Here is a 13,857-nt window from a genome sequence, read left to right as displayed (position 1 = left end):
GGTTAATGGGTTGGGACAGATGTGGGTTGCAAGACAATTCCCCGTGTGTTAGAAGTTATTTTATAATTATGTTTCATTCCAATGTTAATCTCTTAACCCCCACCCGAGCACATTTTCCCAAATCTTTAAAATTGATTTTTGTTGACAAAAACATCAGCAAAAGATCGAAAAAACCATGCCGGAAAGGGAACGATAAAACAATTTTTAAAAAGTGACAAAATCGCTGGGTGTGGGTGCGGAGAGGACTGGGTGGCAGTCAGAGGCAGGTGCCTCGACGACCTGGTCCGCATGCACAGCTTCTGGCGTTCGGGACATGGAACGTCACCTCACTGGGGGGGAAGGAGCCTGAGCTTGTGCGGGAGGTTGAGAGATACCGGCTAGATATAGTCGGGCTCACCTCCACGCACAGCTTGGGTTCCGGATCCCAACTCCTGGAGAGAGGCTGGACTCTCCATTTTTCTGGAGTTGCCCGCGGGGAGAGGCGGCGGGCTGGGGTGGGTTTGCTCATATCCCCCCAGCTCAGCCGCCACGTGTTGGAGTTCACCCCGGTGGACGAGAGGGTCGCGTCCCTACGCCTTCGGGTCGGGGACAGGTCTCTCACCGTTGTTTCGGCCTACGGGCCCAACATCGGTGCAGAGTACCCGGCCTTCTTGGAGTCCCTGGGAGGGGTACTAGATGGTGCTCCGACTGGGGACTCCATTGTTCTGCTGGGGGACTTCAACGCCCACGTGGGTAACGACAGTGAGACCTGGGAGGGGGTGATTGGGAAGAACGGCCTCCCCGATCTGAACCCGAGTGGTGTTCTGTTATTGGACTTCTGTGCTAGTCACAGTTTGTCCATAACGAACACCATGTTCGAGCACAAGGGTGTCCATAAGTGCACGTGGCACCAGGACACCCTAGGCAGGAGGTCGATGATCGACTTTGTAGTTGTGTCGTCTGACCTCCGGCCGCGTGTCTCGGACACTCGGGTGAAGAGAGGGGCGGAGCTGTCAACTGATCACCACCTGGTGGTGAGCTGGATCCGCTGGCAGGGGAGGAAGCCGGTCAGACCTGGCAGGCCCAAGCGTGTTGTGAGGGTCTGCTGGGAACGACTGGCGGATCCCTCTGTCAGTGGGGTCTTCAACTCCCACCTCCGGAAGAGCTTCACCCAGATTCCGGGGGAGGCGGGGGACATGGAGTCAGAGTGGACTCTGTTCTCCTCCTCCATTGTCGATGCGGCTGCTCGTAGTTGTGGCCGTAAGGTCTCTGGTGCCTGTCGCGGCGGCAATCCCCGAACCCGGTGGTGGCGCCCGGAAGTAAGGGATGCCGTCAAGCTGAAGAAGGAGTCCTACCTGGCCTTGTTGGCTTGTGGGACTCCTGAGGCAGCTGAGAGGTACCGGCAGGCCAAGCGTGCTGCAGCTCGTGCGGTCGCGGAGGCTAAAACTCGGGTCTGGGAGGAGTTCGGGGAGGCCATGGAGGAAGACTATCGGTCGGCCTCGAAGAGATTCTGGCAAACCATCCGGCGCCTCAGGAGGGGGAAGCAGTGCTTCACCAACACTGTGTACAGTGCGGGTGGGGGGCTGCTGACCTCGACTGGGGATGTCGTCGGGCGGTGGAAGGAGTACTTCGAGGACCTCCTCAATCCCGTCGTCACGTCTTCCAATGAGGAAGCAGAGGCTGAGGACTCGGAGGTGGGCTCGCCCATCACCGGGGCTGAAGTCACCAAGGTGGTGAGAAAGCTCCTTGGTGGCAAGGCTCCGGGGGTGGATGAGATTCGCCCTGAGTACCTTAAGTCTCTGGATGTTGTAGGACTGTCTTGGTTGACACGTCTCTGCAACATCGCGTGGCGGTCGGGGACAGTGCCCCTGGATTGGCAGACTGGGGTGGTGGTCCCTCTCTTTAAGAAGGGGGATCGGAGGGTGTGTTCCAATTACAGAGGAATCACCCTCCTTAGCCTCCCCGGTAAGGTCTATTCCGGGGTGCTGGAGAGGAGGATCCGGCCGATAGTTGAACCTCGGATCCAGGAGGAACAATGCGGTTTTCGTCCTGGTCGTGGCACACTGGACCAACTCTATACCCTTCATCGGGTACTCGAGGGTTCGTGGGAGTTCGCCCAACCAGTCCACATGTGTTTTGTGGATCTGGAGAAAGCGTTCGACCGCGTCCCTCGTGGTGCCCTGTGGGGGGTGCTCCGGGAGTATGGGGTCCGGGGCCCTCTGCTAAGGGCTGTCCGTTCCCTGTATGACCGCAGCAGGAGCTTGGTTCGCATTGCCGGCAGTAAGTCAGACCTGTTCCCGGTGCGTGTTGGTCTCCGCCAGGGCTGCCCTTTGTCACCGGTTCTGTTCATTATTTTTATGGACAGAATTTCTAGGCGCAGCCAGGGGCCGGAGGGTGTCCGGTTTGGGAGCCTCAGAGTCTCATCTCTGCTGTTTGCGGACGATGTTGTTCTGATGGCTTCAACGAACCAGGACCTCCAGCACGCACTGGGGCGGTTTGCAGCCGAGTGTGTAGCGGCCGGGATGAGGATCAGCACCTCCAAATCCGAGGCCATGGTTCTCCACCGGGAAAAAGGTGGCTTCCCCTCTTCAGGTCGGTGGGGAGTCCTTGCCTCAAGTGGAGGAGTTCAAGTATCTCGGGGTCTTGTTCACGAGTGGGGGACGGATGGAGCGTGAGATCGACAGACGGATCGGTGCGGCGTCAGCAGTGATGCAGTCGCTGTATCGGTCTGTCGTGGTGAAGAGGGAGCTGAGTCGGAGGGCAAAGCTCTCGATTTACCGATCGATCTACGTTCCCACCCTCACCTATGGTCATGAGATTTGGGTCATGACCGAAAGGACAAGATCGCGAATACAAGCGGCCGAAATGAGTTTCCTTCGCAGGGTGGCTGGGCGCACCCTCCGAGATCGGGTGAGGAGCTCAGTTACCCGGGAGGAGCTCGGAGTAGAGTCGCTGCTCCTTCACGTCGAAAGGAGCCAGCTGAGGTGGCTCGGGCATCTGTTTCGGATGCCTCCTGGTCGCCTCCCGCGGGAGGTGTTCCAGGCATGTCCTAGTGGGACAAGGCCTCGTGGAAGGCCCAGGACACGGTGGTGGGACTATGTCTCCGAGCTGGCCTGGTGTCGCCTCGGGGTCCCCCCAGAACAGCTGGAGGAGGTGTGTGTGGATCGGGAAGTTTGGGCATCTCTGCTGAGACTGCTGCCCCCGCGACCCGGCCCCGGATAAAGCGGAAGAAAATGGATGGATGGATGGACAAAATCGCTTTAAAAAAAAAAAAAAAAACACTTGAAAAATGTGACAATGCAACAAAAAATGTTACAGTGAGTTTTGTGGGTCTTAGCTTTCAAATGAGACGTTACACTGGCCCAGGGACTGCGAGCTCTCAGGTCGAGAAGCTTTGAGATGAGAAAATACAAGAGGTTAATGTTCAATTGACTGAAAAAGTGCACGTGTCGATCTGTCTTGATTGCAGCTTGATTGGCCAATTATTTCCCCCTTATTCAACTATCATTTGTGGGAAAGTCTGATACAGTATTTTCACATTACAGATGCAGGCAGAGGCTTTTGCCCAAACTGTATTTTGTCAAAATTGTGTCTCTGTATTTTCCATGATGTCATTTGGATTGGAACATTACAATGATGATATAAGAGTCGAACTTCAGGATTGACTAGATTTACACAATGATGAGGCATTTTCCTGCAATAACAATGTCATCTCTTTCTCTCTCTCTCTCTCTGTCTCTGTTCCCATGACTTTCAGGTTAATCTGCTGCTGTTGCTACTTCTCCTGGTCGACTTACAAAGCGTCGGCGAGGATTACATGAGAGGTCGCGATGATGATTGGACAATAAACTGCTTTCGCCAAAAGGAGGGTAAAGTGACATGCTTGTATTCCTCATGTCATTATTCCTGCAGCCATAAATCCCTCAATCTCCTTCCTCAAAATCAAAATTACACCGGTTGCTTTTACGACACTGTAGGATTCAAATGACCATAATCCCGGCTATGCTGGGATTTGAAAAACAGGCATTACCGCACATTCTTTGGCCGTTATTGCAAGAAATGGGCAATTACAGATAGCTCGACAGTGGCGAGTTTGACAAACTGAGGTCTACAGCTCTCCCAGGCACCCGCGGGAGACTTATAATACACGTCTGGATTAAGTGTTGTCACGGTAACAATAGGGAGAGGAACCGGAAATAAACCAGAGTTGTCATATTGTCACATATAGCGCGTGCCGATGTGCCGAGTCCAACATGTTTTCCTGTTATAATGGGGGAAGAGTCTGCGCCCGAAACTGAACAAAAAAATCGACAAATAATGAATACAATAAATGTGTATAGCGCTTACGCTGCATTATTCAATCACTTGTAAATTACACTCTGGTGGTGATAAGCCTTTTCCGTAGTCACAGCTGCCCTGGGGTTCACGCTGCGCCAATGACCGATCGCAATCACGCAATCCAAACAAAGGAAAGATGATGAATTTACTGCAAATTAGAGGACAACTGCTCAGTCATATAATTTGCAGTCACACATACTCTTTTCATTAGCCCAATGACAATAATCTGATGTGATCCTGGACATGTCTCTAAACTCTAGTCTAAAGCCGTCGTTCCACATAGCGCGACCCGACCTTCTGTTTCCACCACACACACACCTGCAGTTGTTGTGGGACGCGCCCCCACAGAGGAGCACGCTGTACAGATCGTCATTAAAACTTTTATAATCTGCGATGAGAACAAATGTGGACAATTGCTGCCTTCTGGTAGGACTATGAAATCATTCAGAGGTGCCAAGCTGTAATAAAACAGAAAAGAAACCGCTAAATACAACTATGAAGGTAAGCTACATGCAAATGTTATGCTAACACCAGTTTAAGTTTTACAAAGAAAAATAGGGGGAAATGCTAATAAATGTATAGACGATAAATATCGAGCCCAAAAATGTATCGTTTATCTGTCATTTATTGAACAATAAGTCTATATAGTAATTATCGTGACAGCCCTAGTAACAGCTTCACTTTGTTTTCTGTCTCTGAACAGCAAACAGTTTGATGTCAATGAAATGGATCAATCGGCATTGAAATGCTCTGTTTTGGGCAAAAAAAAAGGTGGGCACCTGGGACGGACCCTGTTTAAAATTGGAATGAATAAATAGCTTTGGAGAAATTCATAGGGACACGGGACAAAGGGATGAAAACTGGGGCTGTCCCGGGTAAATCGGGATGTCTGATCGTCTTTAAACGTATCAAACCGGCAGCTAACCCTGGAATTTAAACCAATTCTCTCAATTCCTGGACATGTTTCATATGTGCTTAATTAACAGAACACAGATTTGAAAACCTCAATTTGAAATCTAAACATCGTAAAAAACGTAAAGCCTTTCTGAGCGGCCCACGGTTCGACTATGACTAAAAATATCCCATTCAAACCCAACTCTGACGAAATTACCGTCGGACATGGCTGCGAAAATCAGCAGTGGAAGCGCACATTTCCTCTTTTGCAATCCCAGCGGAGCCCTTTGAAGCTCGCGTGGGTTGACCTTGTTAAATAAGTAAGGTCCGTTGTGGGGACCCACCTGGAAAACAAATGAAGACGGTCTTTGGCCAGATGGCGCTTCCAGGAACAGCAGAGCGATGGCTGGTTTGGAGATAAGGACCAGGGGGCGAATACATGTTGTCGCCTCGGAACAACTGGCCATTGATAAGAAACCTCGAGAAAATAAATTCACGTCACATACATTGGGGGGGATATTGACCTTAAGCGCAGCGCGAGTTAGAGCCCGTTCTGGAAATGGAGTGCGGTCGAGGTGGAGGTGGCGGACTGTCCGTTTTATTGGAGTGGAGGATATTAAAAATAGAACAGTCTGCATGTCAATGTGTGACGGCACCGGGAGTTACAGCCAAGTGGCCCCAAATCACTGCACTCTCCGCTCCGCGCCGGATGCAAATGAATGCTCCTCATGTGAATCAGGGATGGAGGAAGTCGATTTTGGGTCAGAATATATTTTTATCTTATTTACATTTTAGTGCTGGCCAGAAACTTAAGGCACCTGGTTTCAGCAAAATGACCGACCTTCGACATCATTTTTGATTCAGTCTCACTAAGATTTTGAGTCACCGAAAAGCAGAAAATGTATGTTAAGGACTCTAACTCTGATATATTTTGTTTCTGTGGCCAAATTAGGGGGTTAGGGTTAGGTTCAGGGATTAGGATTAGGTTTAGGAACGGCGAATGTGAGGTAAATTGTGTTTCACTCACACAGATCTCACACATAATTTAAGGTCTTAGCTTTCAAATGAGGTGCCACACTGGTATAGGCTGTAAACTCTCCAGTCAATAGGCTTTGAGATTTGGATATTTATAGTTGCTAAACCTAACCCTAAACTGTCAGATAATAATTAAAGACTGTATTTATTGGAAATCGCAATTTTTATTTTTGTCTTTGAACATTATTATTATTGGGCCTGCCACAATAATTACTATATTGACTTCAATAAATGACAGACAATATATATTTGGGCTCAATATTTAACCTCTTAACCGAGCAAATTTTCTCCAGTTGGCTTTACCCAAATCTAGAAGCCTCTTGAAAAAAAAAAAGGTCAAAACTGGGATAAAAATGAGACAAAACCCAGATGAAAACTCAACAAAAGAAGAGCAAAAAAGTGACACAAAGAAGATGAAAACAAAGATGAAAAAGTGACAAAAACAAGGCAACAACGCGAGGAAAAAAAACATTCAGATCCCTTAGTTGAGTTTCATTTTCCCCCTTATTTTCAAAGGTAGAGGTTAAGGTATACTTTATGCAGAGAAATTCATTCTCTGCATTTGACCCATCCTCAATGCCGCTGGGGCGACCTGTAGGAGCAGTGAGCTGCCAGCCTGGGCCGGCACTCGGGGACCCATCTCCATGATGTGTGGTCAGAAACACCTGGCTGGAGGGTTCACCTATTGTACATGTTTGTAGTGGTAGGGGAAACCGGAGTACCCGGAGGAAACCTATGGGGAGAACATGCAAACTCCACACAGAAAGGCCCCGTCCAGGGGTGGGAATCGAACCCGGACCTTCTAGCTGTGAGGCAACTTAAATGGTATTGGCGATATGTAAAATATCGTAGGCGACGATGGATACGGGTGGAACAAGATTGAAGTTCTAAAACTCCATTGATGACTTGGCGGAGGTTATGTCAGCGACCTAAACTTGACATTAGTTGATTAACATGAGCTCCATAATTAGGTGTAGCCTCTTAGAACAAAGGGCTCATGTAATCACATTAGCTGATCCAAACGCTGACAGTGTTAATAGGATTGTGCCTTTCAAAAAGACTGATGAGTTTCACAGACAAGAATGCACAATGGCAAAGAAAAGGGGCATGGAATTAAAAACGATAATGATGTAAATAAACGGAAACAGGCTGTGCTTGCATTATATGTCCATGAATGTGTGTGGGATTTTTCTAAACATTTCTGGTGAAGACATCAACTTTTCTGAAGAACAAAGAAGCAAACTCGACAAGCTAATACTCACTCGTCATAATAGTCCTGATTAATATATAAAAGTGTCTCGAGTCCTTCCTCCGCTCTTCCAATCTGTGCCGTCGCGTGAATTAAAAATTACTTTGATGTAACGGCCAATGTCTTATTCAGAGCCTTGTGAATCTTTTACACGGATTCAACAACTTACTTGACCTGCTCAAAATGTTCCTCTGCTGAGGTTTAAGCTTTCATGACTTCACATACAGACAATGACAAAACCAAACAGGGCTGATTCGGACTGACAATTTGAACGGTGCAGTCGGTAAATCACAAGTGCTGGAAAAGTACGAGCCGAAGAACTAAACATCCCACTTCCTGTGCATTAGAGAAGCACCTCAAACCTATTCTGAAAGTCTTTTTCTTCATTCACGCAGCTCTGAGTAATCCTGTTTCTTCTTGTACTGCTGAAGCGCTCTGACCTGTATTGCCTGAATTTTGTTGTATCATTGAGGGAACACAAAACTGTCCCAAAAAGCCCATAATCCAGGGTTAGGCAAGCTTCTGTCAAGCCAATTGACGAAGGACTAAACCTCTCTATTGTAGCCTCAAAATATATACTGTATATTAACAGAATTTCATGCATTTCATACAGTATTTTAACCATGCATATCCAAATCTTAAAGCATATATACTGGCGAACTTACAGCCGATGTGCCAGTGTGATGCCTCATTTGAAAGTCAAGACCTTGGAGTTTCTAAAAATATGCGTAAGATCTGTGTGAGTGAAACACAACCTACATCATTGTCCGTCAAAACCTAACCCGAAACCCAAACCTAACCTTAAAACTAGCATGCAACAACTGCAGCTTCTATATTAAGCTTGTGCATGACGGCAATTCCAACTCGAAGTAACATTTTTTTGAGTGACAGTGCAGGATTGTAGAGGTAGTTGTGGTGAACAGGTCTGGGCTCATCACATTAGGACATTGCTGGAACATGTAGGGGGAGGAAAATACATAATTTTAATATTTTTAAACTCCATATAGTCCCTTTAAGTAATGCAGAGATACACAAAGGAATATTTGTAAGCCTCAATTATGCATGATCTGTCCAAGCTCCTCCTGAAAAATATCGCAAATTTCTAATCTCAGTGACCAAACCGTCCCTCCCTGTGACTAAACATTCTTTGAACGGCTGTGATTTCAAACTGACGCGTCTTCCGGAGCGTTATCTCGCTTGTCCCGACTCCCTTCCTGCCCTTAAATGCTCGGCCAGTCGGGACTTTTAAGGAGCCGCGCTCGCTTCCTGTCAGTGCGGGCCGCTATTATTCAGGACCATTTCCTTTTTTTCATCTTGTGATTTCAGGACACACCTGCTGGCCAGGCTGACGGTTAGCCGCTCGCCCGGGGTCAAGGGCAGCTACCGTTGTTTGAGCCGTCCTATTGTTCGGATCGCGGGGTCAGTGCTCCCCCGCTAGAGGTTAGTCACACAAGGGGTGAAGCAGAAGTTGGTGAAGTAGCCACGAGTGCACTTCAAAGGCCGGTCAAAGTGTGCGACAGTAAGGGAAGTATAAAATGTAGAGGATAAATAGGTGGAATAAAGAAAGAGAAAAGGGTTGTGATATTTAAGGAGATTCTTATATAGAATATCTCTGTGCATTTGGTAATTAAGACTAACATTCTATATTCTATAGATGCTGTGCAGTCAAAGTGAAATTATAACGTGTAAAAATGCCATGGTTTGTAATTTTCCACTCATGGATCATTACATTTTCCTCAAATTTTCTTATTCTATGCATGGGATTACACTCTGAACAATGGTTAATGAACCTTTTAAGGCTCTAAAACCAGCAGTGGTTTCATTGGTTGTTTGTTTCATTTTTGACATTTGTTGAGCTTTTGATTGCATTTGAGAAAGGAGTACATTTAGAAACTTTGACTATGAGAATAAAACGTTTCCTAAAGCAGTGGTTCTCAACCTGGGGGTCGCGAGACAAATTTGGGGGGTCACCAGATCATTTAGATAAAATTTTCATTCATTCAATTTTCATTAGCAAATAATCTAGTGTGTTATTGTGGCATGTGTTTGCTATTGTACATGAGTGCCATTATTTGTTCGTAGTTTCATGAATTTTATTTCAGCCATTTGTTTTTTTTCGTTGTTTTTTAAGAATTATGTAGGCTAATGTTCCTATTGCTCACGGTGTGACCCGGGCGGGGGGTCACGAACCCCTTTACCTGTTATAATGGGGGTCACGGCTCCAAAAGTTTGAGAACCACTGCCTGAAAGGGGCTGGATGCAAGTTGGCCATTTTATACTCACTACTGCCATCTCAGGCCATACGTGTAACTGCACCTTCTATATTACGCTCGTGCATGACGGCAATTCGGACCCGAAGTGACACCTTTTTGAGTGACAGTGCAGGATTTTAGAGGCAGTTGTGGTGAACAGGTCTGAGCTCATTCTACACATTAGGACATGGCGGGAACATGTAGGGGGAGGAAAATACACGATTTTAACATTTTTAAACTTCGTATAGTCCCTTTAATTCTCAATCTATTCATCATCGTAAACACTATTTTAACAATCCACCCATACTTTTGGCATCCATATAGGAAACAAAGCTCCACTTTAAATAAAAGCTTAACAGCAAAATGTGAGCCATGTTTGAGAAAGATAGAAAACACCCGAGTAAAAGTAAAACCTGTAAACAATAAGCTTTCCTCAATCTCGACTAATTGGCGCCTCTACCCCAAAACACCTCCAGGCTCTTTAAATCATAGGTGGAAGTAGCATTTTCCAGCTAAACGCACCTCCCTGGGTGAAACAAGCCGGCCTGAGATTGCCGGTGTCAGCGCTTGTGATTGTTTTGGCAACAGCGCAGAAGAGCACACACAGGTTTCTGGGCTGCGGCGAGCCAAAAACCACCCGAAACGTAGCCTATAGCTCCCCAACAGCTGCCTGGTGGAGTCAAAGTCAAATGGACGACTCCTGATTTATGCGTTATGAGGAGGAGTTTTTCAAAGTGCCCTCCATGAATGCATTTGGTGGAAATACTATGAAATAATTAAGTCATTTAATCTTTCGAAAGAGTGCAGGGAAATGCCTCGCGGATACAGCTGTTTACCCAAATAAATCATTCAGAACATCTCGAAAGCTAAACTCCGCCGCACCATGCCCCACTTTTCCAAATCAAAAACAAGGCACTATCAAAAGTGGGCTGTGTACAGTACCAAAGTAGGAGTTTAATACACTGGCTCAGCACTCTCTCTCTCTCTAGCAATGTAGCAGCAGCTCTAAAGGGATTATTCCTCTCTGAAAGACATAATCATGTGTAACACACTTGTTTCAAATCCCGTGAAAAACCAAACAGGTGTTTAGCCTTAGATCAACGCCTTCACAATCTGCAGGAAAGGCTACAGGCGAAAACAATGCAGGCCATGAGAAACGCAGCTATTAACTCCGACTGTAACACACAAGAGCCAAGTAGATTTCATTCAAACGACTCTGTGGTCACATCTAAAGGCAATGCCAAACCTTTACCACGTGAAAGTTGCAGATTTGCCTTTAACCTCTTAACCCCCACCTGAACCGAGCACATTTTCTCCAGTTTAGCTTTACCCAAATCTGAAAGGTTCTTAATAAAGTGTCAAAATAGCAGCAAAAAAGTGACACAAACTTAAAAAATGTGACAAAAACCTCCAAAAGTGACAAAAGAAGCGATGAAAGAAAAATGTGATAAAAAAGAGAGTGAAAAAGGGCAAGGGAAAAGATCCGTCTAGACCAGTTTTGTTGGTCTTAGCTTTCAAATGAGGCGTACACTGGGCTGTAGGCTGTGGTCTTATAGATTTGGGTAAAGCTGAACTGGAGAAAATGCACTCAGTTAAGAGGTTACGTCTCAAAATCTACAATGTACAGTCAGATGATGTTAGACATAATGTGCTGTTTATTGAATCCTAATTAGATAAACTATTTACATGTTTTGTAGGAGAACATTTCCAGTGAATATTGAAAATAAATGAGAGTAAATGAAAAAGTTTTGTTTCGAACGTTAAAAAAAAAGTAATTACAAGGCAATTCGAGTGCACATGACACGTGACACTTGGTATGAATTAGCCTCGCATGAATGTTTTAACGAACGACGTAACCTGGGCACGTAAGAAAGACAAAAGCACATAAAAAAAAAAACTCCCGCGATGCCAAGTTTCAAACAGCGAAAATGGGTTCTAAATGTACGTTACCGACCTGGCAGCCCGCAGCAGAGGGCAAAGGCGAGCAAAGTAAGTTTCCTCCGAGTAATATAGACCTCCATGGTGGATACCGCTTCTCGACGCGCTAATGTCCTTTTTTTTTCTTTTTACTATACAGGAGCTTTCTCTTCGCCCCGAGGCTGCGCTCTTGAAGTCGGGAAGTCTGTCAAGTGCTTTAGCCCGTGAAGAAGAAGGGACGCTCCTTCAGGTGAGAGGAGGGGAGGGGGGGGAACACACGAGCCGTCCACGTCCTGGAATGCGCCGCTTCGCTCACACTTTCCCGTGTTGCGCTCAGGTAAAAGTCGAGGAGTGAAATTGACACAGCGCTGTCCGCTCCAGTTGCCGCCGTGACGCGAGGCCAGAGCCGCCTTCTACTCGCTCCTCAACGAAAGCGCAGCGAGTCGCCTACAACTCCGTCAACTTGTCATCCTCCTGTCCCTTTTTTTATGCAGGCAGCGGCGGCAGTGGTCGGAGGAGCGGAGGAAGGCAGAGAGAGAGGGGGGGGAGAGAGGGAGAAAGCGCTCCCAAAACATCGTCAAGTCGGCTTCAGAGCAGGCGGTCGTTTCTGATGAAGCCGTTTCAGAGTAAAACCCCATTTACGCACGGCGGCGTGTTTTACGCACGGGGATTAGCGGCTGCTTTTATTTTGTTAGCCAAGGTTTTCCGCGCGCCCTGCTTGTAGTTTGCAGCTTTGCCCCAGTGCACCTGTTTCTCTGTAGTGTTGAAGCGCAGGTGGATTTGTAACTTTATCGAGGTGATGCTCAATTGGACATGACCTTAACGCCTTTTGCCCTTCGCCCCATTAGAGGTTTAACCGGTGCAAACGTTCCAGAAATTGAGGATCAGAATCAGAATCGTTTTTATTGCCATGGTTTGAGAACAGGTTCACAAACTAGGATTTTTTTTCTCGGTGCTGACGTGCAACATAAAACATAAAACACAGAATTGATACATTTTATTTATACCGCACATTTCATGCACACGGCAACTCAATGCGCCTTAATAATAAAATAAATAATTAAAGGTAAAATATGGTAAGACGACAACAATTGACATAGAACAACAGCGGGATTGTATTCATCGATGTCGAGGTAGTAGTGTAGTGTAAAGTGAAACCTGATATGCAATAGTATAAGTTCATAGCCTGAAGTTTCACAGTGATTACACAATTATGTGTACATTATAAGCTTGTCTGTTCATCAATGTTGTCATCATCTGGCACATGACGTTTTCCAGTGTTGTAGGTCATTTTGAGGACTTTTTCATAGATAGTGTTTAGAATTGTTCATCCATGGTTACTACATTTTATTTTGAGACCATAGACTAAAACAAGAATGGACTCACTGTGGCCTACTTCTTTCTGAAAGCTATTGAACACAGGCATGTCATACCTCCACATACTTGTCTTAACATTCACAACATCTGCATTAAGGCTGGGCAATTTGGCCAAAAATAACATCTTCAAACTTAAAGGAGTCAGCTGATTTTTCATATGATGAAAACTGCTCAGGGTCCAGCCCATTTATATTTAGATTCATTACACAATCATTTAAAATGAAATATGTCTAGTCAGCTCACAAAATGAACATCTGACAGTGGAAAAACCAAAACTGTTTTAGCGGAAGAACTCAACAATTGTAAATTGACAGGGATCACCAGAAAGTTGCTGGGTTCTATTTACAAAAACAGTTACCACAAAACAGTCTGAAAAGCTGCTAAACTGGCCACACGGCGCATGTGAGGTGGACAAGGAGTGTTGGTCCCAAAAGTGTTGGCTCCAAAAAACTCAGCCAAACAGCTAGCATGAACGAGCTTCAGTTAGCCCACGCTTAAGTCCATACTTAATCTACAGTCACTGCTTCAGAAGCTAGGATATGTGATGAAATGAAAGGCCTAACTTTTTGGAAACTCAACCAAGTAGTTTCTTATCCAAAAAATAATTCACATCATGTATTTGATGGCCCCGCCCACCGTCATAACATGTTGGCTTCCCTCGCTTTACTATACCAATGGTAAACTTGTGGAAATCATTCAGTCCAGTAAGTTGGCCTATACAATTGCAGATTTTCATTTGATTGCTTTTATTATTTTGTAGTTTAAACACAGCTCTTTATAGCTTCTTCAACTCTAAACCTATTTCAAAATCCCACA

The 13,857-nt window shown here is 45.9% G+C and overlaps 1 protein-coding gene across 1 annotated transcript in view; it reads right to left on the bottom strand.

Annotated features, from left to right (window-relative positions):
• Nucleotides 1-11,859, bottom strand: part of esama (endothelial cell adhesion molecule a) — a 117,186-nt gene extending 105,327 nt beyond the window's left edge. Inside the window, exon 1 of the mRNA XM_079565656.1 lies at nucleotides 11,702-11,859. Coding sequence (XP_079421782.1) covers nucleotides 11,702-11,768 — 67 coding nt within the window. The 5' untranslated portion in view covers nucleotides 11,769-11,859. The remainder of the gene's footprint in view (nucleotides 1-11,701) is intronic.
• Nucleotides 11,860-13,857: the final 1,998 nt, after the last annotated feature.

This window comes from Gobius niger (assembly GCF_951799975.1).
Source record: "Gobius niger genome assembly, chromosome: 11".
NCBI lineage: Eukaryota > Metazoa > Chordata > Actinopteri > Gobiiformes > Gobiidae > Gobius > Gobius niger.
The sequence above is the reverse complement of the archived record's forward strand: the minus strand, read 5'-3'. Positions and strand labels throughout refer to the sequence as shown.